Raw genomic sequence first — 27,792 nt, forward strand, 5'->3', positions numbered from 1 at the left:
ACTGGCTTCCAGTTCCAATCTCCCCCTCCCTCTCTATCTAATTTCAGTGTGCCCCTTTGGTCCTTTTCCCAAGTCCTTGTCCAGCCAGCCCTACAACCTGGCTTCTCATCAGATCGGCCTCCCATCACCTTGTTCCCCCATCCCAAGGGTTCTCAGTTCCAGTCTCCTTGCCCAGTCTTCATTCCACTCAGTTCTCAGTACCCATCTCTGCCCCTGACTGCCAGTTGCAGTCCCTGTCTCCCATCCCCCCTAACGCCCAATGCCGGCCAGGCTCCTTGTCCCAATCTACTCCACTGTTCCCCAGAAGGTCAACTCTTGTGCCCTCTGCATTTGAATCCGACAGCTTCCTCCTCCATGCTACCTGGGCTCCAGGGGCGGGGGGGCAGGAGGGGTGTCATTGAGAGCACAGGAGACATAGGCTCCATACTCTCAGTTCAGGCGCCCAGACCCAACACAGCCCAGAGCTGCAACAGCAGGGAAAGTCCTGCTCAGTCCAGGCTGATGCATGCTCAGTGTGGATGGAATTTAGGGGGAATTTAGCTGCTAAAATCTGAGAAGTCTTTATTGAGCATGTGCAAACTGTGATTTTTCAAAGGCCTATAACTTTCCCAAGTTTGAGCAGATTTTCATTAGGGTGTCAAGAGGCACATCGTGGACACAAAGGACACCCCCTACCAAATTTTGAGTCCCTGATCCACAGCATGGGGGCACTAGAGCTTTTCAAAGAAAAGTTCACCAGTATGGAACATGGATGAAGCAATCTATTTTTCTCTAGCCTCGTTCTTGGAAACAAATAGTTTTGGCTAAAATTTTCCAAGACAAAAGAAATCACCCTGAGGCTGACACTAAGCATGAGAAATATAGGCCAAACATTCAAATGCTGGCAAAATTTAAAGCACAGGGTCTTATAATGGGAAGTGTCAGTCAACCTTATTAATAGGCAGTTCTACCAGCCCCAGCTGTAATTTTATATATATGAGAGTTATACATTACCATGTAAAGTCAGGGAAGAGCTGGCTTACTTCTGGGGGAGGAAGAAGGAAATGGTGTGATTTCCCTCCCCAATGTTTCTAAGAAATCATGTCAGGCCTGACCCTGCAATGTGCTGACAGTTCTCAACTCAAGGGACATCACTGGGAGTTGAGGGCCCTCAGAGGATTGAGTTTTGTGTGCCCATCATGATTTATAGTAAAGAGCAGATATTGCAAAATAATTCAGAGCCACAGTAGAGACAAAGGGCAGTTATATTTTTAAATTTAAGCACAAGCCTTCCTATTTGATTTTTTTAAATAAAACTTTCATAGGATAGGGGAGATATTTAGATATCAAAAAACATATTTCTCCCGAAGATGATACTGCAGTCTACTGACATCACACTGTTTCCCAGCTTGCAATACTGCTAGCTGAATGGGGCACGGTGGATCATATGGTAACCAGCAGGGTGTGAGGTTCAAGTGGCTCAGTTAAAAGAAAGGAATCTATTTTGAGGGACAAAGCCTAGGAAACTCATAATCCGAAGAAAAACAGATGGAGGGGGGCCAAGCTCACTGAACTAGATGGCTGCTGTAACAGGTGGGGGAAATCTAAGAGAAATGTATGAAAATCTCCAGGTGAGCCTGGTGAAGCGAGAAGAGAATGGTTTTCAGTTCAAGAGACTGTAAGTGCTGTGAGTTTTCCTAGTAATCAGACATGGGCAGCCATAGAAGATCAATGATGATTAGGCTCACAGTAGAAGTTCTAAAGGGGACATAGGAAAAAGTCCTGTCCCTTTGCAGAAAGTGACTGTGGGGGAGATGTGGTCTTATTGAGTTCACAAGGCCCAGGTTCCCAGAGGGCTGTCCCAGACCAGTCTGGCTAGAAGGCAGTGAGTGGGTGGGGGGATGGTATTGGGCTTAATGGACTCAGGGAGTGCCCAAATATTAGTGCAGCAGAGTCGAGTCCAGGCAGGTAGTGTCCTGCCCATGAGCCTGGTATGTTTTCCTGGGGAGAGACTAGGAGCAGTTTCCTGCCCTTCAGAAAGTGCTGACGTGATCAGGGAGGTCACTCGTGGCCACCAAAATAGAAACAAGGCATGCAGCAGCAGCAGCCACAGCAGTGAGTCTGGGTCTTGTACAGCAACATAGCTCTTCAGGAGCTTAGCTCTGACTAGGTTGGAAGGAAAAAAGAGCATAGAGCGGGCACTCTTTAACAGTGTATTCTCTTTTGGAAGATACTCCTTGCGTTTAAAATGGGAAATGCCAGTAGAATCAATCTCTTTCAAACCTGTAGAAAAATTTAAGGCACACCCACTGTTCCAGGCTCTCTTTGTGGTGAAAGATAGGTGACAGGGTGTCATGTGCCCTACATGAGATGCAGAGCCATTTTCTGGACTCCCCTTAGCAGTCAGCCCAATCTGGACTGACTAGTTCTAATCTATGGAATGTAAGACATAGATAACTCCTTAAAAGTAAACAGAACTAGGAGGAGGGGCAGAAGCGGAAAGGGCCTGCAAAAAGAAATCCTAGGACCAGCTGGACTCTAGAGAAAGCCCAAGCTTAAATTTATAACTTGTTTAAAATAGTAAAAGGAAATCCCAAGAAGGGGGTATTTTTAGAAGCTATTGAGTGTATAGGGAATATGGTAGGAGCAGGTTGGGAAAACATGTTTACATCACTTGTCTAGGAACTCTGTTTGAATTTATTCAGTCCCACGCCCACTTGCATTCCTGTTGTTGGTTTACAATACACACAGAAGACAAACACACACACTTGTGAGCATATTTCCACTCATGTGTTGAATACCTTATACTAGCTTCAATAGAAACTCCAAGCCTCTACACATTTCTCAAAAAATTTATTTTAGAATAAGAGCAGCTTTAAGAAATGAATGCATCTATCCCGTCTAGAGCTGTGCAAAGACGGGCCATTCCATTTCATGGAAGATCTGTTTCAAAATCTATTTTGTTCCAAATAGGACCCCCACAAAATTGAAATTCCCCTCAAAGGCACCACAGCACTCCGCATAGCAGGTTGTCCTGGGGCCGCGGACCTTGGAAACCTGGTTCCCCAGCAGCTGGGTAGAAACATGCTTGGGTTCCACAGAACTGTCTCCGCAAAATGCTTCAGTTTTGCTAAGTCAGCAAATTCCGATGAAAACCTGTCTCATTTGAATTTTTGCAACCAGCTCTTCTTGTAATTCTATCAGTTTGTTCTGTTTTCTCACTTTATTTTTGGCTCATAATTGATAATAATTGATGTTTAATCTCCCATTCTGAAGCTAGCAAAATCCTGCCTTCTGCTATGCATATACAGCTCCATTGAAATCAGTCAGTCCTGCATCTGCATCCAAAGGGCAGAAATTTGAATTTCATCCTTAGTGGAGAAATCTGTGTGTGTGAGGGGGCATGGCAGGGGGGTGGAAGTGGGGGAGGTGGAAGTGGGGGTGGGTGGGGAGGGGTTAACACAGCAGGAAGCTAAAATATCTCTTGCAAACTTATCTGCATACAGAATACATTATTCCTATAACCTCTATAGGTCTGTATCAGTCTCAAACTACCCTATAAAGTGTATCAGTTTCAAAAATATATTCCTAATTAGGGTAAAAAATAGCTTATACTAATTGAAAAGAAACTGAGCAGATCCGTTTAACCTTCAAAGTTTAGCATTGTCCTCTGACTGAACAAACTTAAGAATAGAATTAGAAGAAATATTAAGCCCCAAACTTCAGAGTCAAAGAAATTTTGCTTAAAAGTTTAATACGCAGCCAAGTAGGAAGTCGATATCTAATATGAGCTGCCATGCAGAATAGTGTTTAATAAGAACAGACTACCTCTACCCAATGAACCTAAAAATGGTCTGAGACAGACTGACAATATCCTGCACAAACCTTATGACATTAAAATAAAATGTATTGAATTAAGTTAAACCTTATTCAATTTGGGTTCATACTTTTGGGGGTCCATTGTATTAAAAAGGCAATTGTGTATGTGTTTTTGTGGAATTATATGGTACCTTCTCTAGTAGGGAGGGGGATGCTAATGCATTTCCTTTGTTATTAACGCTTTGAAGCCACCCCTCTGGAGAGGTGCTAGTTCAAACTAGATTCTAGGGACCAACAGACAAAGAAGGGGGTTTTGGATAAATAGCCTGGTTTTAAACTGGCTCAGGGCTTTCTTCCTGATCCAGCAACCAGACAGGACCCCTGGTTCACAGAGAGCCCCAGTCCTCAGGGTAGGATTGGAAGGACTGGGCCTATTGAGGCTCCATAAGACTGGGTGCTTGTTCTGAGTTGAAGCTGTGATGAACTTGTAACCACAAGCCAGTTACTTGGGTGTGGGTTTAAAGAACTGCTCCTGCCAGAATATGTTTTCTACTGTAGTATTTTTTACCTTCAAAATAAAATAGGGTTGCATAGAAAGAACTGTGTGGTACTTTTAACTATAGCAATTACACTTATTAATTATCTCTGAAGACGAAGCCTCTCTCTGCTGGGAACAAAGCAGCACATGCAGGGAACTGTAAAGCCTGGACATACCCCAGTCAGAAGGGGGAGAGACACAGGTCTCCACTCAAGAGAGGCAACCAGAGGGAAGCTGGAAGCCTCAGAATGGGTGCCATTGCTGGACCAGTGAGCAGAAATACAGGTTCAGTTATCCTGACCTGTGACATGGTCAGAAGAGTGTTACATCAAGACTATTCAGATGAAGGAAATGAGATTATGTGATTTTACTACTGTAGCAAGCTGGAGGAAGGACTATGGGTTGCAGAAGGGAAGAATATGGAGGAAGCACCAAGAAGTCAATCTGTGTGCCCTTGGCTAAGAATGTTAAATTGCCCTTGGAGCAGCTCTCTTAATAAAGAGCCAGCTTAGTTTACCGGGAACAGAGTCCGCACATTACCCAGCACTCGGCACAAGAAATAAATACAATAATCATTTTCAGTGGAGCCTGGAGTCCCCAGACAGAAGTGCCCATGTCCACAGACTTGGCTACAGGCAGCACCATACTCCTGTACATTTACTTTTCCTTTCCATTCCCCCAGCCTTTCAAAACCACACCAACCTGGAGTCTAACTACTATTAGGGTGGGGAAACAATACAATATTCACAAGCACTCAGTAACCAATGTGGGTAACCCGATTATGTCTTGCATCTCTAGCTGTAGCACCTAGATCAGTGGTTCTCAAACTGGGGCCGCCGATTGTGTAGGGAAAGCCCCTGGAGGGCCGGGACAGTTTGTTTACCTGCCGGGTCCGCAAGTTCGGCCGATTGTGGCTCCCACTGGCCGCGGTTCGCCACTCCAGGCCAATGGGGGCTGGGGGAAGCGGCGGTCAGCACATTCCTTGTCCCGCGCCACTTCCCACAGCCCCCATTGGCCTGGAGCGGCAAACTGCGGCCAGTGGGAGCCGCGATCGGCCGAACCTGCGGACCCGGCCGGTAAACAAACCAGCCCGACCTGCCAGTTTGTTTCCCTACACAAGCGGCAGCCCCAGTTTGAGAACCACTGACCTAGATGCCTCAAATAGATTGGGGCCCCCATTAGGCTAGGCATACAAACTGAGGTAGAGACTCTTAATATCTAAGAGCCTGTGACATCTAAATAGACAGAGGGTGGGAAGGGGAAGCGGAGGCACAGAATGGTGAAGCAACTTGCCCAAGGTCACACAGCAGGTCAGCGCCAGTCAGAGACAAGGAACAAAACCCCAGCTCGTCTCGTACCCACAGCTCAGCACCCACTCTACTGCTAGCTCACTAGTCTTAACAACTTTGAAAGAGGTACTTCTTGGTTGCTGTAAAAATAGAAGTTTAAAACAAGGACTCTTACAGCAGGGATTGTGTTTCTTGTTCCAGATTCATTAGTATGTGTGTTTTTCACTTGGATCCTTTCTGTGAGATTAAGTAACAGAAAATGCACCAGGCTAAAGGAGAACGAGTCCTTTTCCAACAGCATTTGCATTTATGTGACGAGAGGGAGAGTGCTACTTGGGAAGCTGTAAAGTGTTTGAAATTTCAACAAAAAATGAAAATAAAACCTCCAATTTATTAATTACTCATTCTGTAAATGGAGAACAGACTTTCATTTACATCATTGATGGGATAGCCTTAGTCAAATGAAGCAATACAGCCTGGTTGTCTGGCTGAGTGAAAATAGAACAGAAAGATGTCCAATAGACGGAAACATCCATAACACCAGTGGCTATGCAGGAAGTACTATCCTAAAGTGCAATGGAACACTCTAGAGAATTAAGGGGAGAGAGAGAGAGAGAGAGAGAGAGAGCGAGCGCGCGCAGACACAAAAATGGTGGTACATTGATTTTTGGCTAAAACATGCTATTAATAAACTGATTTCAGCTGCAGTGATGAATGCAACAACTTTTCTATCCATGTACAAATGTGTAATTGGACTGTACAGTTACAGTAGTTTTTCATTTTTGTAAAATGGGTGGAAAGCTATGAAGCGTTAAGACAAAATACAGGTAACACTGGTCTATAATTTTTGAGAAGTCGTCTGCTTCAGAGATAAAATGTGCTATTTATTATGTATTTTGATGTGCTGAATTCAAATATGACAATTAAAACAACTGATTGGCTACTGTTTCTAAGATATTTAAGTTTTTACATTTTATGTCTATGTATATTGTGTAGATAGTAGAGTTTTAATCATAAATTGTAAACCTAGGTCTTTTCATGTGTTTATGGTTGCTTTACATGATAATATTTCACCTGTCCTGTTTATGTAACACTTTAAAAATCAGCAAAAGGGTTATATAAATAAAATTTATTATGAAACAAAAGGCAAAAAACTATTCTGTACATAGTTTAGTCCTATTCAGTGTCTACTCGGCGCTTCTTGGCTTGTCTCTTGTATTCATTAAATGGAGCATCTCTTGTCACTGTCCAGCAATAGTCTGCAAGCATTGATGGGCTCCATTTGCCCTGATAGCGTTTCTCCATTGTTGCAATGTCCTGGTGAAATCGCTCGCCGTGCTCGTCGCTCACTGCTCCGCAGTTCGGTGGAAAAAAATCTAGATGAGAGTGCAAAAAATTTATCTTTAGTGACATGTTGCAACCAAGGCTTTTGTATGCCTTGAGGAGGTTTTCCACCAACAACCTGTAGTTGTCTGCCTTGTTGTTTCTGAGAAAATTTATTGCCACTAACTGGAAGGCTTTCCATGCCGTCTTTTCCTTGCCACGCAGTGCATGGTCAAATGCATCATCTCGAAGAAGTTCACAAATCTGAGGACCAACAAAGACACCTTCCTTTATCTTAGCTTCACTTAACCTTGGAAATTTTCCACGGAGGTACTTGAAAGCTGCTTGTGTTTTGTCAATGGCCTTGACAAAGTTCTTCATCAGACCCAACTTGATGTGTAAGAGTGGTAACAAAATCTTCCTTGATTCAACAAGTGGTGGATGCTGAACACTTTTCCTCCCAGGCTCCAATGACTGTCGGAGTGGCCAATCTTTCTTGATGTAGTGGGAATCTCTTGCACGACTATCCCATTCGCAGAGAAAACAGCAGTACTTTGTGTATCCAATCTGCAGACCAAGCAAGAGAGCAACAACCTTCAAATCGCCACAAAGCTGCCACTGATGTTGGTCATAGTTTATGCACCTCAAAAGTTGTTTCATGTTGTCATAGGTTTCCTTCATATGGACTGCATGACCAACTGGAATTGATGGCAAAACATTGCCATTATGCAGTAACACAGCTTTAAGACTCGTCTTCGATGAATCAGTGAACAGTCTCCACTCATCTGGATCATGAACGATGTTGAGGGCTGCCATCGCACCATTGATGTTGTTGCAGGCTACAAGAAGTAGTATGGGACCTTCCATGAAGTAGTATGGGACAAGATCCTTTTGACGGTCACGGAACATGGAAACCCTAACATCACCTGCCAGGAGATTTCACTGCTGTAGTCTGGAGCCCAACAGCTCTGCCTTACTCTTGGGTAGTTTCAAATCCCTGACAAGGTCATTCAGTTCACCTTGTGTTATGAGGTGTGGTTCAGAGGAGGAGGATGGGAGAAAATGTGGGTCCTGTGACATTGATGGTTCAGGACCAGAGGTTTCATCCTCTTCCTCGTCTGACTCAAGTGAGAATGATTCTGGTGCATCAGGAACCGGCAGTCCTTCTCCGTGGGGTACTGGGCGTATAGCTGATGGAATGTTTGGATAATGCACAGTCCGCTTTTTCTTCTTTGACACACCTTTCCCAACTGGAGGCACCATACAGAAGTAACAATTGCTGGTATGATCTGTTGGCTCTCTCCAAATCATTGGCACTGCAAAAGGCATAGATTTCCTTTTCCTGTTCAACCACTGGCGAAGATTTGTTGCACAAGTGTTGCAGCATATGTGTGGGGCCCACCTCTTGTCCTGATCTCCAATTTTGCAGCCAAAATAAAGGGGATAGGCTTTCTTAACCATAGTGGTTATACTGCGCTTTTGTGATGCACAAGTCACTTCACCACAAACATAGCAGAAGTTATCTGCACTGTTCACACAAGTACGAGGCATCTCTGCTCACTTTGGCTAAACAGAAATGTGTCCCTTTGCAAAATCAAACACTGACAGATAAGAGAGCACGACACTGTATGATTTCTAGAGCTGATACAGGGCAATTTGTTCAGCAGAGTGATGTAAGCTTCGTTATGATTGCATCATCCGTGACTTCTAGGAATAACATGATGCAATTCATATCATGTATGACGCAATACCAGCTTCAGATTGCATCATTCATTGTTTTGCCTAAAAAGCAAGTACTGTCCAAACCCAGTCATAGATTTATTCATAGATCCAGTCAAAGATGTATTTTAGTCATTTCTGTTTAAATTGAGATCCCTTCCCTTTATAACTGACTTATCCTACGCCATTCCCAAGTCAAGGGTCGTATATACTGACCCAATAGCATATCTTGAAAACTAGAGCCAATCAACAATTTTAAGCATCATTTTCATTCTCAGTGATCCAGGATTAGTAAAGTTTGACTACATTTATTTCAGAAGCATTTTGGCTGTAGAGCAGTGTAATATGGACAAAACGTTGAATGGTGCTCTAACCTTTAGACCAAATCTCAATTTGTAACTTTAAAAAAAAGGTGTGTGTTTAATATAGCATGACTGAGAACAAAAAAGAAGCAGGGAATAGTGTTAATATAGTGCAAACACTTCAGGTTTGATTGTAGCTACAAGAGAGAGGCGCACACTGAGCATATGGGCAGTGTCTCACTACCCCCAGGAGGAACGGCGCTTAAGGCGGCATAACACCTCTTGTAGCACCTGAGGCAAAAAAGGGAGTGTGCACTGTGCACCATCCTCAAGGATTGTGAAACCTGCTCTCTGCTGTGTTCAGTTCCTCCCTTTCCCTTGTTCCCCTCAAGGGGAGCTAAGAGGGGAACAGTTCTTGAGTTCCCTGGGATTGTGCCTGGCTCTTAGGTGAGGAGCATTAAGGACACTCCTTATGTACTTCCTCTCCCTCCCCCAAGCACCCCAGCAGGGACCCGGCACAATCTATTCTTTAGTTTTATTGTTTAGATGGCATCATGTTACATGGCATGATCTGAAGCCCAGGTCTCAGCACATTAAGGCCCTACGTGCTCCCTTTGAACACAATGGCAAAATGCTCATTGGTTTCAGTGTGAGCAGGATTAGGCCCTTTATGTTCGCTGTGGTGGGAGGCAGAAGCACAAGTGTATCAGGGCATCTTGGCTTTTAAGATTTCACTTCCTTCTCATACAGTTTCGAGCTTCCTTGTGGAGTGCATGACTTACAGACTACTGGCATCCGGATAAATAGTACCCTATTGATCAGCTTTTGGAACACAGTGTGGTACTACTGCCCAATGAAGAGGAAACAATGTCCCACAATGCAGTAATCTCAAACACTCGCTTACATGTAACCCAGCTAACTAATTCATTGGGCTCATTGTAACATCTTACATTTATAGAGCACCGCTCATCCAAAAAGATCCCACAGCTCCTCCCAGGTTACATGTGAACACTGAAATGCTGGCACCTCTAGGGCAGGAGGCAGTAAGAAACTAGCTCACAGCACACTACACAGTGTGAAAAGAATGTGTGTGGGAAAACGCTTGCAGGGAGTCTGAAAGAGTCCTCTCTTGAATTGGGAGGGACAGAGAGATGTTATTGACAGTGTTCACGCTAAGCATAGGAATGTTTTGCAAGCGTAATTTGAGAGCTAACATTTCTGCTGAATCCACTTTCCTTCCTTAGAAATCCAAAATATCAACATATGAAAAAATGTGGGCATTCATGAGCAGCAGGCAGCAGACTGCACTGGTGAAGAACAATGATGAAGGAATCCAGCGGGTGCTCACAACGGACTATGCCCTGCTGATGGAATCAACCAGCATAGAATATGTGACTCAGAGAAACTGCAATCTCACGCAGATCGGCGGACTCATTGATTCTAAAGGCTATGGCGTGGGAACTCCTATTGGTAAGATGCATTAAAGATAATTAATGATAAGCAGACCTCAAGAGGTTCTGGGCAGTTAAATCTGGATGCCCATTAGGAGCTCTCTGTAACCTTTGAGCACCCATGATCCTTCTTTCATTCAACGTCTCCCCTCTTGCCCCAGCTACAGCAATGGCTCTACTCGGCAGGGGCAAGAGAGTGGCTTGTAAGCAAGCAGGAAAATTAAGGTGTAGAGCGTGCCTTCAAGAAGCAGTCAGTTGGCCTGCTGCTCTTGTGGATAAAAGGTCCTGTTCACGGGTGACGGGGTGCCCTCTGCTCCTCCCTCCCATGTTATTAAACCATGCTAGCAAGACAGATTACATATTTGCTGCAGGAGCCTTTTATATATATATATATATATATATAAAGATGGGGATGTGGGGGGAGAATCAAGGTAAATGTGATCTCCAACATATGTACCCCTTGGAAAGCTGCATGAAAGGAGACAGGATTGATATCGCACCCTATGCACCATTGCCTGTGCACCTTAGTAGAATAGTCTACAAAGTTTGCAATGATTTTCAGAGCAATATGTAGGGACTATAAGAAGCCATTGCAAGACTATATTCCTACATCAAGAGTCTCAATGCTTTGGGTGCATTCTTAAACCCAGCTCCCTCACTTCCGCCAATAAGTAGCTGCCCTTTTCAGTGGATTTGCTTGCCTTGCCCCTGTATGTTTCAGTACTTTGCCAGTTATACATATTTAAAGAGATAGCGTATTTTCCACAGAAAGTGGGTCCTTCTGCAAATGGACATTGTGTAGCCAGTTCTTGTTCTAGTTTAATATATTTGTCCTGCTCAGTCATGCACTCACCCCACCCATGTCTCTTCTCGGTTTACATCAGCGTAATTCCACTGGCTTCAATGGAATTAGCTATAGATTTACACTGGTATAACTGTTCACAGACTTTGGCCTTTCAATTTCTTCTTTGGCCATCTTTGAGTGAAGTAGAACAACCCAGAGTACACATACCCCTAGGGGTACATAGTGGTCTTCCAAGGGGTACATCAACTCATCTAGATATTTGCCTAGTTTTACAATAGGCAACATAAAAAGCACTAGCAAAGTCAGTACAAACTAAAATTTCATACAATGACTTGTTTATACTGCCCTATATACTGAAATGTAAGAACATTTATATTCCAGTTGATTCATTTTCTAATTATATGGTAAAAATGAGCAAGTAAGCAATGTTTCAGTAACGGGAGGCTGTGACACTTTTGTCTTATGTCTGATTTTGTAAGCAAGTAGTTTTTAAGTGAGGTGTAACTTGGGGGTACGCAAGACAAATCAGACTCCTGAAAGGGTACAGTAGTCTGGAAAGGTTGAGAGCCACTGAGGTAGAAAGCCTGCCCCAATATATTGAACTCTAGCCAATCTTAGCCAGAATTCCCTAGAGATGATATTGTAAAAATATTTTTCCATTGCTTATGTGAGAACAAACTTCGCTGGCTAAGAAGAATGAACCAAAAATTTAAAATATCCCAAAATAAAGATAAATACATGGCAAGAATTTCATAGCAGTTATAAAGCTGCCATGCTTAAACTAAAAACAATGAAGGATAATTGGAACAGATGGTAATCCTCAGAGAGAACACATCCACTGGAAATGCAGCTGTGGAATATATTGTAAGAGGTTTCTTGTATGATGAATATGCTGTTTTAGAAAGATCAGTTAGGATTCAAGGATATATAGAATATATGTACAAGTCTCCAAATATCTTGAAATAAACCATTTTAATGTCATATGGGCAATTTTAATAAGAAATTAAAAGTTGAAACTTGCCCTAGACAAGGTATGCTGCAAATTCATAACACACATGAATTCCCAAAGGAAACGGGCTCAGTTGTCTTCTCCCAGTATCCAAGACCATCCCATCAAGTTATTTCTAAGATGAACGTACTTTGTGTTCTCAGTATTTTTAGGACCAAATATTTAGCCAAATCTGCCCTTGTGCAATCCTCAGAATTCAAATGCACAAACATGCCTACACTTTACAGGTGCAGATGCCCAGGCACTTCAGAAATCCTCATGAATGTGCCAAGTATGATCAGTGTTGTCCTCAGACAAGTGGAAAAGATAAAAATGTAATTCTTGATTTAAAAAATCTGTATATCTAGCTAGGGACATGAATGGCTTTTAGCACTAGAGATAGCTGGAAAATGGAAATCCCTAGCTGTGAAAAATTTCGCATCTTTGAAAAAAATTTCAGTCAAACAGGGATAAAACATCAAAACTGAAATATTTCATGGGAAAGGTTTTCAAGAAAAATTAAATTTCAGAAGAACCAAAGTGAAATTTTCCAGGTTTGCAGCTGCCCAGCTGAAAGGCTTTTGTCAAATTATAAGAGCCTGACCCTGTGACAGCCAAGTTGAATGTCTACACTGCAATTAAAAAACGGGGGCTGGCCCATGCCCACTGACTGGGACTCGCGGGATTCAGGCTAAGGGGCTGTTTAATTACAGTATAGACGTTCCAGCTCAAGGTGCTCTGCCTCGGCAACTCAGAAAGTGAAATTGACAAGACCATTCCAGGCAGGTAGCTGTCATTTTGATTTTCCTGATGGAAACTGATTTTTTGGGGGGCAGAGAGGGGAGGAGAGACACTGAAATGTTTCCACTGAAAGTTTCAGTTTTCCAAAAAAAGGGCATTTTTCATTGGAAAAATCATTCCAACATTTTTTTCCTACCAGCTCTACTTAGTATCTGAGCAATCTCCACAAGTTTAAAAAAAAAAAAAAAGTCAAGGCTCTTTCTTCCTTCCCTAGCACAAAGAGGCAGCTACAGGGGACCTTCACTGTGTTGTTTCTATTAGTGGTTTTTAGTGACTGTGTAAGATGTGGGTTTTGCATTTGGCTCTGAACTAAAGCAGCCAACACTTGTTTTTCTTTAGCACTTATCTGCTTAGTGCATTCTGAGAGGACTAGTGCATAGGACATAGGTAACATTTTAAAAAAAAACAATATGCAAAAGGGCATCTTAGGAGGAATTCAGTTGAACAAAGAAATGTTATTAAATGTGTCAAACAAGCACTAATTTCACAATTACTGCTGCCAGTGCCCGTGTGCTAGTAATTCTCATACTAACTATTAACAGTGATTTGGGAGGTAGCTAAGCAAGTGGGTAGCTGTATTTCAAGAACCTGAGAGGTGGCTTCTGTTAACAGCACCAAGGCCATAAATTAAATATTGAACAAAGAGGTATCCGAATGGATTTGTGTGAATTTTTACTACTTTCCAATAATAATTTTAAAAGTTCCAATCCAATGCTCTAGGTACACTTGGCAAAAATTCTAAAAGTACAAGTATAAATACAGTGGTCTCTGTTACTCCCAAGATTGAATCAAATAACCCCACAGCAACAGAAACAAAGAATAGATGTTCCACACAATCCCCACACCAACCCATCTCCTTATGGTGGGGTCGGAGGGGGGGGAGAAACAGAGGGAGAGAAGAGGGGCCTTGCAGTATACCCTGCAGGCTAACAAACTCTAGCTGTTGCAGGAACCAGAACCCCTCCTAAAGATTAGGCAGCTGTACTCGCTTTCCAGGAGGCACTGCTAACTATATTTTAACTGGCAACTTTTAACTTTCTTATAAGATTTTTTTTAAAAAACTAGAATGCATGTTCATTAAAATAAGCTATTCTTATACAGGGTATAATTTTCCCTTCATTGCTGGCTACCAGGGCCAGTACTTCCAGTAGGCGACCCCCTAGGGTCGCCTAGGGTGGCAGGATTTGGGGGGCGGCATTTTGCCGTCCTCGGAGGAAATTCGGCTGCGGGGGGTCCTTCCGCTCCGGGTCTTCGGCGGAAATTCGGCGGCGGGTCCTTCACTCGCTCCGGGACCTGCCACCGAAGTGCCCCGAAGACACGGAGTGGAAGGACCCCCGCCGCTGAATGCTCAGAGGAGAAGCGCTGCCGCCTAGGGCGGCAAAAACCCTGGCGCCGCTCCTGCTGGCTACCCAAAGCAAAGGCTGCTGATCTTTGGTTACCCAGAAAGACTTTGCATAATCTGATATCTCTTGGCATCTGCAGTCTCAGCATATCCTACTGCTGACAACAGACTGTGCTCTGAAAGCTATCTGAGGCTTGGCACTGCAAATGAATGAACTCGGATGTTTTTTACATTGTTTCTCTAAACAATATAGTAGGCTAAAGGAAACAAAAAGCTCGGGGGGTGTCTTACTGTATTCATAGTACAATTATTTTAATATATTTGTTTATTGTACCATAAGATGCATGGCATGTTAGAGAGAATGGATATATGGGGACAGATTTTCATAGGTATTTAGGCACCTAAAGATGTAGATAGGGTCCTAGTGGGATTTTCCAAAACACCTAGGCACTTTTGAAAATTCCACTAGATGCCTATCGTTACATGCCAAAACACCTACAGAAATCTGTCCTGCAGGCCCTGCTTTAAAGAACTCAATGTTGTTTACATTGATCAGGTTGGAAATTGCAGCCATCTTAGTCAGCAGCTAAAATTACAATTGTGGAATCATTACTTAGACAGCTGTCTTGCTAATTGCTAAGCTAGTAGGTACGATGACTAGTCACACAAATAAGTGATTGACCACATTGGAGTTCTTCCAATCTCTAACTATAAGGCCATATCTACACTACAAAATTAAGTTGACCTAGCGTACGTTGGCACACAGCCACCACAGTAATTACATCGCTTGTGTGTGTCTACACTTTGCTCTTTGTGTCGGTGGTGTCCCCCCTCACCAGGAGCATTTGTATCAATTGTACTGTCAGCGTGGGAAGGCTCCTGAAAGCCAGCAACAGTCGACATAAGCAATGCAGTGTCTGCACTGACACTGCGCCAAGCTAATTACATCAACCTCGACTCTATGCCACTCAGGGAGATGGAGTTATGAAGTTGGCATAGCAGGGCAGTTACGTCGGAGGAGTGAAATGTATGTGTAGACATTTCCATAGTTAGGTCAACATAAGCTGTAGCGTAGACCAGCCTAGGAGACAAAGCTTCTTACAGTTGAAAGTCCAGACTGGGGAATTTTGTGCTTGCTGCTAATTAGTCCTGTCCACACTGCTAGCTCCTGCTAGTCTATTAAGCTTAATTGCTCCACTGCGACTTTGTTCTGCTTGCCAGGCATCGTGCATACTCATCCACTCTGACAGTATAGCATGCATTGGTGTGTTGTTACCAGTAGAATGTCAGTGGAGGGAAAGCAATAAATAACAGAAAGAAAGGCCTCAAGTACTTTACTATCTGCACCTATATGTTGGCAAAACTTTGCAGAATGCAAAGAAAATACAAGGCCAGCTTCAGCTCTCATAACCATCCAGCTCAATTGTGATAAATAAGGACGCAAAGGTATAACTGAGGCCAGAACTTATTTAACTCACTGTGTGTTTTCTTAGATTGTGCTGAGTTTTAAATGCAGTGGTACAAAAAAAATTTGAAGTAAACTGAATAGATGTAAAAGTAGAGAGTCTAGGAGAATGTGAAATACTCAGACACAGAAAGGAATTTAGGGGAAAATCTGCTGCAATGCAGTGGTTTAGCCAAAGTCCATTGTAGGCATCCACAGAAATCCCAATGCATTCCCAAATGAATAGCTAGACTTAAAGATCCCTCTCTTTGTCAGTCAACAATGCAAATTTCACTAGCTAATGCTATCCATCTATAAGAATGAGAGAGAAATCTAAACATGAGCAGTCATGCACAGAACTGTTTTGGTTATACTCTATCAGGAATAATTTGTATTGTTATAAGGGTGCACTTTTGTCTCAAATGCACATCCCCCCACCCCAGCCCTGCAACAAATACTAAATGGTTTGTTCTTGCTCTACAGGGTCTCCTTATAGAGACAAAATTACCATTGCCATTCTCCAGCTACAAGAGGAGGGGAAACTGCACATGATGAAAGAAAAGTGGTGGCGGGGTAATGGGTGCCCTGAGGAGGACAGCAAAGAGGCCAGTGCTCTGGGGGTTGAGAATATTGGGGGCATCTTTATAGTGCTTGCTGCCGGACTTGTTCTTTCAGTGTTTGTAGCCATTGGAGAATTTATATATAAATCCAGGAAAAACAGCGATATTGAACAGGTGAGTTGTCTATTGCCAACTCGTTTCTGGTTTGTTTTTTAGGGCTGGGGTTGCCACGGTATAGGAGGCTGTACCATTAAGAGTCTATTCAGGCTCTTGTGTTATTGAATCTTTGCCATGCATTTCTGGCACTAAAGCCACATAAATTTATTAAATGAGAAGAGGGAAGTACCTCACTCAATCCAATTAGCGTTATTTAGTATGACTGTGCAGAAATTTCAAGCGTAGTTAATTTCTCGAACAGTTGTTGCTTGGTCATAACACTTCAAACAAATGGATTTGCAAAGGAATAAAAACAGAAAACTGCAGCTCTCTCTATAGCTTCAGTATCATCCCTTTGATAATGGCAGCAATCTACTGGTCTGTCTCCACCAATGCAGTTCTCTCTCACTCTAAAGCATTCCTTCAAAGCCAGGTGTCTGCATGTTCCACAGGGAAGGGCAGGCCATAAAGTGGGGAGCCTTGATAGAAAGATGGGAGCCACAGAACAGTAGGATCTAGCTTAAAAGTGATCCCTGGAGTAACTCAACTGAAGGGTAATGAACAATATAAAAACCCAAGAAAATAATGGATGGAAACCAATACATGGATTTTGCAATGTTTGAGGAAATACTGTTCTGTTTTCATTATAGAACCTCGCACACACTAAATATGTTTAAGAACAAAGCGAGATGAAGAGCAGTACTACTAAGCACACCCCAGATCCTGCAACAAATACTAAATAATTTGTTCTGCTCTACAGGGTCTCTTTAGAAAGACAAAATTACCATTGCCATTCTCCAGCTACAGTACAGTTACTGTCCTCAGTAATCCCTACTTTGTCCCTATGTCTTCCCTTGTCACTTCTCTACTGAGACCCCGATTCTGCCATCTCATCTTTGTAGGTGGATCCCCAGGGCCTGCTCAGCCCCCCATTTCCCTTCTATGGGACTTGGCTTGGGATCAGATTGGAGGCAGGCACCAAGGCTTTATTTGTCTGTATGGTGCTTAGGTGCATCCAGTGGATCAGTTAGAGCCAATAACAGTGTTAGTGGCATCCATTAGTTTGGCCATCATGGTACAAGGATAGGCTTATTGCAGGATCGAGGCCTAAAATACTCTAAACTGCTCCATGCAGGCAGATCCCTGCACCTGAGCAGACCTGCACTAAAGTCAATGGCGCTGCACATGGACACAGAGGTCTACCTATGTGGAGCGATTTGCAGGATCAAGGCTTTAGTAAGCCAAACATTTGGTATTTTAGGCATAAATCCAAGAGAACTGATGTACTTTGTATATATTGTTAATTTCTTATAAGTTTTAAAATCTCAATTACCAGTTTCAAAAACATACAATGAAAAGAGGGTTTCTCCAGCTCTTGACTCAGATAGGTTTTATCCATTATTCTATTTCTATCCTTTTTGTATAAAAAAGCAAAGGTAATGCAGTTGATTAAAGTTTGTAGGAAAAATGATAATGGGATAAGTGTGTAGGACAATATTTCTGGAATCATAATTAATAGGCCAAAAATTGTATCCCAAGAAGACTATTAATTCACTTCTTTATAATTTGGGTGAGTACCAGTGTGAATCTGATGTGACAAGTTCAGTTTATGTGAAAATCCTGCTACTATATCACAGCAACATGCAATAGACGGTAGCTTGTCTCATCATAATGAAAATCTTCAGCTGCATTAGAGTAAAGTGGCGATATCACATATTACTATCACAGAATCTGTGGGAAATGACTGTATAAAAAGAAGAATACAGAGAGTTTCATTATGACTATAAATTGCATATAATCTGTGACTTTTTCTGTTTCCATAATAGTATTTTTAATTTAGAGGTCTCATTTTCATATTTTTTTGTTATTTCACTTATTTATTTTTTCTCCATTTTTTTCCTGCATGCAAGGCCTTTTGTTTCTTTTATGGACTACAATGTAAGCAAACCCATCCATCCAACTCCACCTCTGGAACCACCTTATCTACGGAGTTAGACTGTGGCAAATTAATCCGAGAGGAGCGAGGGATTCGAACACAGCCCTCAATTCACACTGTATAATCAGTAAAGGAAAAAGGTGTGTCCAATGGAAAGCATTCATCTTAAAGAGTGTACATGACAGTGATCAAAATATTGCCTCACATATTAATAGCCTTAAAGCCTGGCTACTGTAGCAGATGGATCTCCAGGGTCCTGAGGATCTGAGCAGTTAGGTGCATATCATAGAATAAAAAATAGATTTAAAAAAAGTGTTAGTCTCTATATCTCTCTATAGAGAATAAGCCTCTTGTCATTCCTTTGGGTAGTTCAGCATTTTCAGGTGAGAAAAATGTATTTACCTTCTTTCCATCTTTCCCTTGCAGTGCCATTTGCTGAAAGTATGATTTGCAGGAACTCACTCTTTAGTCTCTGCAGAGCATTTAGCAAGAAGTCCATGCAGTTATTTAGAAACCTCACAAATCAACAATCTGCAGGATTCCATTAACTCTCTGAAAGGCCCGTTCATGGCAAAGAGTCAGTGATTTTTAGTTGACAGCACTTTGTTCCCAGTGTCAAATATTTAATTAATTTTAATTCATCCATTTAAAATTCATTATACACCACCTCCAAGCAGCTTGTACAATTGTACCACAAAATCACACTTAGGTTTTAAGCTGGTAACCATTAACATTAAAAAGAAAACTATTCCATGAATACATCCTCATAGAACACCTAGTTTTCTTCTTGTATACACTAGTTTTACATTAGTGTAATAGCATAGATTTAATTTTGATGTTCATCTGTGTAACTGAAAGGAGGATCAGACATACTGTACTTATTATAAGACAGAGGATTCTTTCATGGTATAAGCACCAATCAGGATATCAAATCATGTTGAATTGTAAACCCTTGGCATTTGTTTTGCATAATAAATATACAAGTTACTACAAAGTTGTGTGTAGGAAGTTGGTCTGAATAGCTATGCTGAAATACTATTGTGACTGTAGTTTTAGATATATATTTATATAAATCTGGGATCAGAATAACGTCATGAACCATGATAAACTGCCCTTTATTCTAAATAAGCCCAGTTTTTATCCAGATCTGATTATACCCCAGCTGATCCTGTAATTTCACTTATTTCATCTCCCACACATCACTCCCATCTGTCTCTTTGGTACAGTGTCCTGACCATTAGAATTCATTTGTATTGATCATCTTTGTCTGCTGTGGGTACTTGAGTTTTTTTATCTATTGGTATGGTTGCTTTGTACACTGCAGTTTACCCTTGCAACACAAGATGTAGCAAGTTAATGATCCCCTTTTTTTGATGGACCATGTCTGAGCTCTATTGCAATTAAACACTTCTTGCTGATTGACTTCTTCACACTAAGTAGGTGAAGTGCTCCAGATGCTCTAGTCTCCCTTAACACACTCCAACTCAGCCCTGTTCTGATTTCTTCTATCTGCTTTCTATCTGACCTGAATACTAAGACAAGAAAACATGGTCTTCTATATACAGTGACAGGAGTTTTGCTCATTTTGTTTCCATTTTGCATTATTTGTCTATTGGCCAATTTTATTTACCCTTTTAATAATCTTAGTGGTTTCCCTGGTTCTTCTATTAATCTTAAAAAACATTTGTGTTTTTATGACCAAGAAAGTACTCTTTACAATGTAAGCATATCAGTTTGTGTCTGTCCCACTCAAGATCCTGGAAGAAGTTATCCTGGTTATGATGGAATTACTCACAATAGTTAATACTTCACCTTGTAACAAAATTTGTTGGCTAAGGCCCCCAGAGCTTTGATCCATAAGTCTTGGCAAAATTTGTGTGCTTACAAACCAAGATCTAATCGCAGTGAGAGAATTAGGCACTCTAGTCCCAATTCAACAAAGCATTTAAGCATGTGATTTCCCCAGTGGGAAAAGAACTTTAATGCCAATCAAATCCAGCTCCTCTGAGCTCTCAGAGAAGGACAATGACTAATATGCTTATTATCCTAAACATTGTCCCCCTCAGTTTCCCATTCACCAGTCCCTTAACCTCCATTGAACTTTGGATGGACATTCAGTGTGGAGTGCCTTTGTTTTGTTCAGTTTTTAGATGAGCACCGTCACATCTTTGAGAAAGACTATAGAAAAAAAGAGCCAGTCTTAAGAACAATGCTCCTTACTTCTTGTCTTACTGTGCCAAACAGCATAGTAGATTTAGCTTGCCTCTGGGGACAATCATGAAACAATTATCTTGTTTTTAAATGGAATTTCATATCTAACCACAAAGATGTGTTAAAAAACTTGCCGTTCAAAAATTATACCAGCATCTGTTCATGTGAAAAATGGGACAATCACTTGAGCTCTAATAGAAGGTACATTTGTAGCGAAGGTACCCAATCCTGCCAGGTGCTCAGTGCCTCCAGAGAGCAGCTATGCACTCTCAACTCCTATTGAGATTAATGGAAGTTAAGGGCATTTAGTAATTTTAGTCATTGCACTTATCAAAGCCAAAGGACTTGACCCTAAATGGTTATATTTATTTGTATTATGTTGGTGACTAGAGTTCAGGGCTCCCTTGTGCATTCACTTAGAGAGACTCTCTGGCCTAAACAGCTTGTATTCTACATCAAAAAAAGGACTAAGAGTGGGAAGACAAAAACCATCACCATCTCCATTTACAGATGGAAAGCTAAAGCATAGAAGGATTAAATGGGTTATCTGAGGACACACAGGAAGTCTGTGGCAGATCAACAAACTGAACCAATTTATGATCAAATTCTTAAATGTTTTGTCCACACAGATTGTAAGGTCTTTGGGGCAGCGGCCATCTTTTCTTTCTGTGTTTCCACAATGCCTAGTACAACGGGGCCTGGTCTATGACTGGGGGTTCTAGGCACTACGACCATTTTTTTACATATTTTAAAAACGAATGCTGTAGCGCATCAAACTGGAAGTGTTATCTTTATTTAATACTTTTTGTGTTAAGAGGACTATGTCCAAAGACTATCCTTGCTTAACTAGATAATTATATTTTACATATTATTTACCATGCCCTTATGAACATATTCTGCAAAGGCTTCAAAATGCGCTGCAATTATACTTTTCTATAACATGGTTAACATGCTTATCATTATGAGGAACAGGTCGCTTGTTTCAGATTATAAATATAATTATCTAAAAGGCAACTGGAAAATATGCAGACATCAGTCTCTAAAATCATTAGTAAGCATCAGGAGACATTTAGAGTCCTTTCATGCATGACTTAATGTTTTGTGAGTTGTATAAACAAATCTGTGTACTCTGAGCAAGTGTGGTACAAACCAGAAAGGTGTGGAACTGGTAATGATTACAGAAATAATTAATAAAACCCTTCACATCTCTGAAGTTTAATTCTACTCTGAGAAGTGACTGCATACAAATAGCATTTTATCATTTCTCAGTAACATCTACGTCAAATTTTCAAGAAGGATTTTTCCCCAAACTGCTAGCTCTGCAACTTGACCCTCTGCTTCAAAAATCAATAGGCGCTCAGTCCTTCTCATGCATTTACACTAGTTCTGAAAGATATGCAGGTCAGATTTTACTCTCAGTTATCCCACTAGCCTTCAATTGGTTTGTGGGGCTGGCAATCAGAGAAACCATCTTTTTTCTTACCAACTGAAAATTGGGAAAACAAACATGAAATGCCCATTTTTATAGTCACTTTCAGTGCAGAACTATGCTTTCTAAAAATCTGATGTACAGTTTAGAATAGCTTGCCTGCTGGTCTAATTTGTATAATTAGCTCTTAGTGGCGGAGTACTCAAGCAGACTTTGAATTCACTACAGCAGTGATATTTTCACAAGAAAGAACTACTTTGAAACATTTTCCTCCAGTATATTAGACACATGGCAAAGTACTCCCACCCCCACCCCACCCCAATATTAAGCATATGCCACTGTTTCATCTATGTGTAACTACAGAAACATGGCTACTGTGGCTCACAGAAGGGAACTCCTGATTCTGCTCTTCTTTCTCTGTTACTAAACTCTGAGCTGGATTCTTGTCATATATTCTGCCAGGATAAATTTGTCTCATCAGTGAAGAATTATCATAATTCTCAAGTGTGACACAGCACCTCTAGATTAAGGTATTTCTTCTTAGGTATTTATGAAGTTCAGTATAAAGTCTTCTGAATAGACTGAAACCACAGGCTTCAAAGATTCATGTGTGGCATATTGAGTCAAGAATTACAGTTCCCTGTTTTCCTCAATCTAGTCTCTATTACATTTTTTTTAAAATCCCTGTCCAATTAGGTAGCTACCCCAAAGTCTAACAGCATTTTCACTGTTTTGAGATGGGAGCAGAGGAAAGATTTGGAAGACCTGAGCAGGTGATGGATCTGCTGCTTTGCCCATTATACAGTGAAGAGACCAATTCCCTGGTTTAATTAGGCCTCAACCAATATATTTTAAAGGAATAACGTTCCCATGCAAGCCAAATACTGCAGCATCCCAACAGAACCAGCAAGTGAAGCACACTATATGCAAAAATGAAATTTACGGGTCTGTCTTCAATGTTCACCCTCAACTAACTCTAAGGAATTGACAGTATTAGAACAATTTTTAAAGCTCTTAAAAAATTTCAGTTTGAATACCTCAAGAAGAGGTAAAACCCAGAAGGTGATTTTAAATGTAATTTTAACTTCACAATGCCCTTTTAAAAGAATGATATGATATTTCATATACATTACTTTTTCATAAAGATCCTTTAGCAGCTTGATAATGGAATGCGTTTCCTTACCACCATTTTTTCTTCTGTCACATGTACGCTGGCTTGGCTTACAGTTGCTCTGTAGTGCTGACGCAAGTTTGTCTCCTCATCTGAAAAGTTCAGGGCAATTCTGATTTTTGAACATCTGTCCTGCTTCCTCATCTCCACTTTGCATGACACAAACTAGAAAGAGAGCAATTATAAGTGCTTCATGTTGTTACTGGGCCTAGGTCACTTTAGAAGCAGTGAAGTGTGATCTATGTACACGTTTGAAGATAAACAGTACTTTGGGGTATGTTTCATGGGGCCCATAGGGGATTTTGTATGACGTTCTTCTGATGAACTTTCAGTGTTCTAGTAAATAATTTAAGGAACCTTCTCCAGTTGCACTTCAGAACATCCTAAAGTGCATGGAAATGGGAAGGGAGGAAGGAGAAGCAGTACAGAGTCGCTCATCTCAAGGCCTTTTAAAACTATTTGTAGAGACCCACCATCTCCTCCACTCTGTTTTCTAAAAGGTGGCAGGACTTTGCAGACAGACACAGATATGCCATAGATCAAAGTTGGAGCCTACAAACCTTGTCAATATTCCCTTAAAAGGATCAGTCCAGGTTCCCAGTCTTATTTTTACGTTCACTTCATTATTATAGGACTCTGTTAAACCAAAACAACTTTTGTAGCTGGTTAATTCTCCCAAGACATAGATTTAAATCCAACCGTAGGGCTACAACAATTCGTGTGTTTCCAATAGATACAGCATTGAGAGCTGTGGTGTGTAGGAGTCAGGAAGTTGTCATATAAGCTTTCCTCCTTCCCCTTTCCCAAGTTGTGCCTTGTATATAACAGCAGATTCCAGTGTGTGTTTGCTTTTGGCTGATTAACCTCTCTTCTGAATGGGTCAGCCCAAATCTACATGCTGAATTGCTTGTATGGCTGCGGATATTTTCTGCGGGACAAAGACATTTGGGATTAAGCCAGGGCCCCAATATGTACTTCTTGTAAATACGATAAACTATTTATAGATAAAGCCAAATTTAAAACCAAGACCAGCAACAGACCTTTAAACCAATAACTCTTGAAACTGGTGATAAAGTAAAATGTTTAATAATGAGCAAGATGGCAGAAGTTTACTTCTGAAATACAAGATCTAAACACACACAGACTTGGATAAACAGCATCAATCGTTACCAAAAAGAAAAAGGAAGTTTACAAGTAGAACAGACTGAGGGCCATTTAAAGCTTTTTAGGAGCTAGAACAGCTCCATGTAGTTTATTCAACAGGTATTTAAATGTTAAGACTTCAAGTACCAACCTATCAATGATGTGTCAAACATCTCTGCATAAATATGACATGTTCTTCGTGGGATTAAGTTTCTTGATATCAAATGATAAACAATGTAATGAGTACAGTATGATCTGGATAAACTGAATAAGTTTGGGGAAAACCTAGATGTAAACATTAACATGCCAGTAGAAGATATTGTTCAGACTATAGGAGTTATCCCTATGCACATCTTGCAGAAATCCACATCTATAACACACACAACGAACAATGATTAGTATCAGACGCTGCATTACAGTTATATAAAAAGTAGATAGTCTAGCGATTCATATATTCCCTTGCTCAATCACCATGGAATTCTTGGCTCATTCTAAAAATCTGGATTTTTAAAAAAAATCCAATTACAATTAAAGTAATGTAGAGGGAGTAACCACGCATTAGAGCCAGTGGGTTGGTGCATATAATTTTTATCAGCTGCAGAAATCAATGGTGACATTCTCTGAAAAGGCTTTGCTCATGCAATTTAAAAGCAACTTCAACAGCAGGATGTCACCTGCTTCAGCAACTGCTGCCAGAGGGCCCAGAGATCTATCAAATATCACTGGTTCAAACTAATGGTTAGCACCAGAAATTCCTAAATTGTGTGGCCAAAAGCTCTATTTAAAATGATAATTACACCAGTGAAGTCCTGACTATTACCAAGGGCTGATCTACTAGAAAGTAATTTGAAGAAAGCAGTATGTTTTTCTTGCCCATATCAATTACATTTTAAGTCAGTCATGAGTTAATAACCATTTAATTATTATATACTTAAGGCATTCAGTGTTTCATAAGATGAACAAAAATGAAGCCTCTCAAAGAAAGTGTATATTAAATAATCTAGGGTCATACTAGGTCTGTGTGCAACATATTGCCCAAATAAACTCTCACCAGGTACACCACAGTATATACCACATTGTATGGAGTACGTACAATATATGCATGTACACTGAAGAAGCACTCATAGTAATGCCCCAATCTCTGACTGGAGCTGTGTGCACACCAGCTTGCAGAATCAGCGCCAGGCACTACTCAGATAAAGGAGGGCATGGTTAATAGTAGACCAGACATGGTACTGGAAGTCTAGAATTCCTGAGTTCTAATCTCTGCTCTGACAAGGATTCCCTCTGCAGCCTTGGTAAATCACTTTTCTGCCTGAGTTAACATCTAACATAAATAGGGCTGTCAAACTATTAAAAAAATTAATCGCGATTAATCACAGTTTTAATCACACTGTTAACCAATAATAGAATACCAAATTTATTAAATATTTTTGTTAAATACTATTTCTTTTATTTTATCTTTTTTACAGTGCAAATATTTGTAATAAAAATATAAAGTGAGCACTGTACACTTTGCATTCTGTGTTGTAATTGAAATCAATATATTTGAAAATGTAGAAAAACATGCAAAAATATTTAATAGATTTCAATTAGTATTCTATTGTTTAACAGTGTGATTAAAATTGTGATTAATCGCGTGAGTTAACTGGGATTAATTGACAGCCCTAAACATAATGCCATTCTTCACATTTTAAAGTCTTTCTTGGGAACTCGAAGCTGGTAGGAAAGCTTGGATTTCGCTCTTTCCCCTAGAATAAATATTTCATATTTAGCTCTGCAGGGCTTTGACATATTAGAATTGACTTGTTACTGGTCAAGGACTGAATAAAGCCCATCTTCCAGCAGTGTAATTTTAGGGGAAAATCCATGTTTGGGATATAGGAAACATTTCTATGGGCTGTTTAAAAAAGCATCTCTTAAAACTCCTCAGAGGGGTTTGGAATGTTAAAAATAAGGGATGGACTAGAGGGCTGGGTACTGGTGAGGTGGTCAAAAAAAGTACATTTTAATCACACTTATCACCTGATTTTTTTAAAAATCTATATATTAGTTGTACATCACAACTCTTTCCATTTGAAGCTATATACATTTTCATACCACATGGTGTTATTTTAGCAGTCAGTTTTATGTTATTTTCCCCCCCCAACACATCTTCATGAATCCTGTAGCCAAATGGCATTCCACTTTCTAAACCATTTTGCAATTTTCCAACTATTTCACTCTAATGTAATTTCTCCTTTCCTGGACACATGTTTTAAAAGTGTTTTTCCTCTATTTCTCTGTAGAAAGAGCATTGGAAAATGTTTTATTTATAGATTCATTAATTTCATGGGTGGGGGAGGAGAAATCAAATAATCGTCAAAAGAAGTTGCATTTGTTCTCTTTAGCACTACGTGTTTCAAGACTAACGTGAGTACGGTTTTCCGAGGAAAGGTAAGTTTCATAATCTGAAGGCACCATGGAAGGCATAAATGTGATTAGGTAGGATTTTCAAAACCGCATAGCAGTGGCCTAACTCTGCTTCCATTGCAATAAATGTTAAATTAATTTTCAAAGGAAGCAGGATTGAGTCAGTGCCCAGAGCTTTTGAAAATCCCATCCACTGTGCAATATGGCCCTACTCCACAGACTGTTTAATTCAATGAAGAGACTCCCAGAACTCATGAAGTCCATGAATCAAGCCTTAAAGCCTGTGTTTATAGAAACCTAAACCCTAAGTTTTGCAGAATTTAAGTTTGAAATTTATGTTCATTGAATGTTAAACACTTTTTCCACATTTCTCTAGTGTCTTTCTTTTAATGCTATAATGGAGGAGCTCGGGATTTCACTCAAGCATCAGAAGAAGTTAAAGAAAAGGTCAAGAACTAAAGGGAGATCATCGTTCACAAGTATACTTACTTGTCATCAGAGGCGGACACTGAGGAAAGAAACCATGGCTTAAACAAAAACAAAAAAAAACCCTCTTGGGAAACATCAGGAATAAAAAACAAAACAAAAAACTTTGCTGCCTACAAAATTGACTATGAAGGAATTTCTGAAAATAGACATTTAACTTGTTCTTCAGAAATTGTGTGGGGTTTCTTTTTATCTAGGGAAGGTATAGCAGTTTAAATGCTCACATAGACTGATATATAACTAATTGGAAAAGCGTCTCACCATATCTTTTGAAAGGAATTTGTATGCTGACCTGTTTTGCATCTCTGTTCCCTCCCCATACATTGCTGTATGTGCTTTCTAAATAAATAAAGATACAGGGTTGTTTTTTTCCAATAATCTGAATGTCCTACATTTTTCCTGTCACTTTCTTAGTCATCATAATGTAATCTTATTTTCTTTTTATAAAAATTGCAGTACTGCCAATCACAAGCATCTAAAAATCATGA

At 40.6% G+C, this 27,792-nt stretch overlaps 1 protein-coding gene across 1 annotated transcript in view; it reads left to right on the forward strand.

Moving 5' to 3' along the window:
• The window catches only part of LOC113406402 (glutamate receptor ionotropic, kainate 1), a 214,823-nt gene extending 187,244 nt beyond the window's left edge, over positions 1–27,579 (forward strand). The window contains exons 14-16 of the mRNA XM_026651092.1: positions 10,214–10,439; positions 16,284–16,534; positions 27,195–27,579. Of these exons, the coding sequence (XP_026506877.1) occupies positions 10,214–10,439; positions 16,284–16,534; positions 27,195–27,350 (633 nt within the window). The 3' untranslated portion in view covers positions 27,351–27,579. The remainder of the gene's footprint in view (positions 1–10,213; positions 10,440–16,283; positions 16,535–27,194) is intronic.
• Positions 27,580–27,792: the final 213 nt, after the last annotated feature.

This window comes from Terrapene carolina, unplaced genomic scaffold (assembly GCF_002925995.2).
Source record: "Terrapene carolina triunguis isolate 2854851 unplaced genomic scaffold, T_m_triunguis-2.0 Scaffold30, whole genome shotgun sequence".
NCBI classification, from domain to species: Eukaryota; Metazoa; Chordata; order Testudines; family Emydidae; genus Terrapene; species Terrapene triunguis.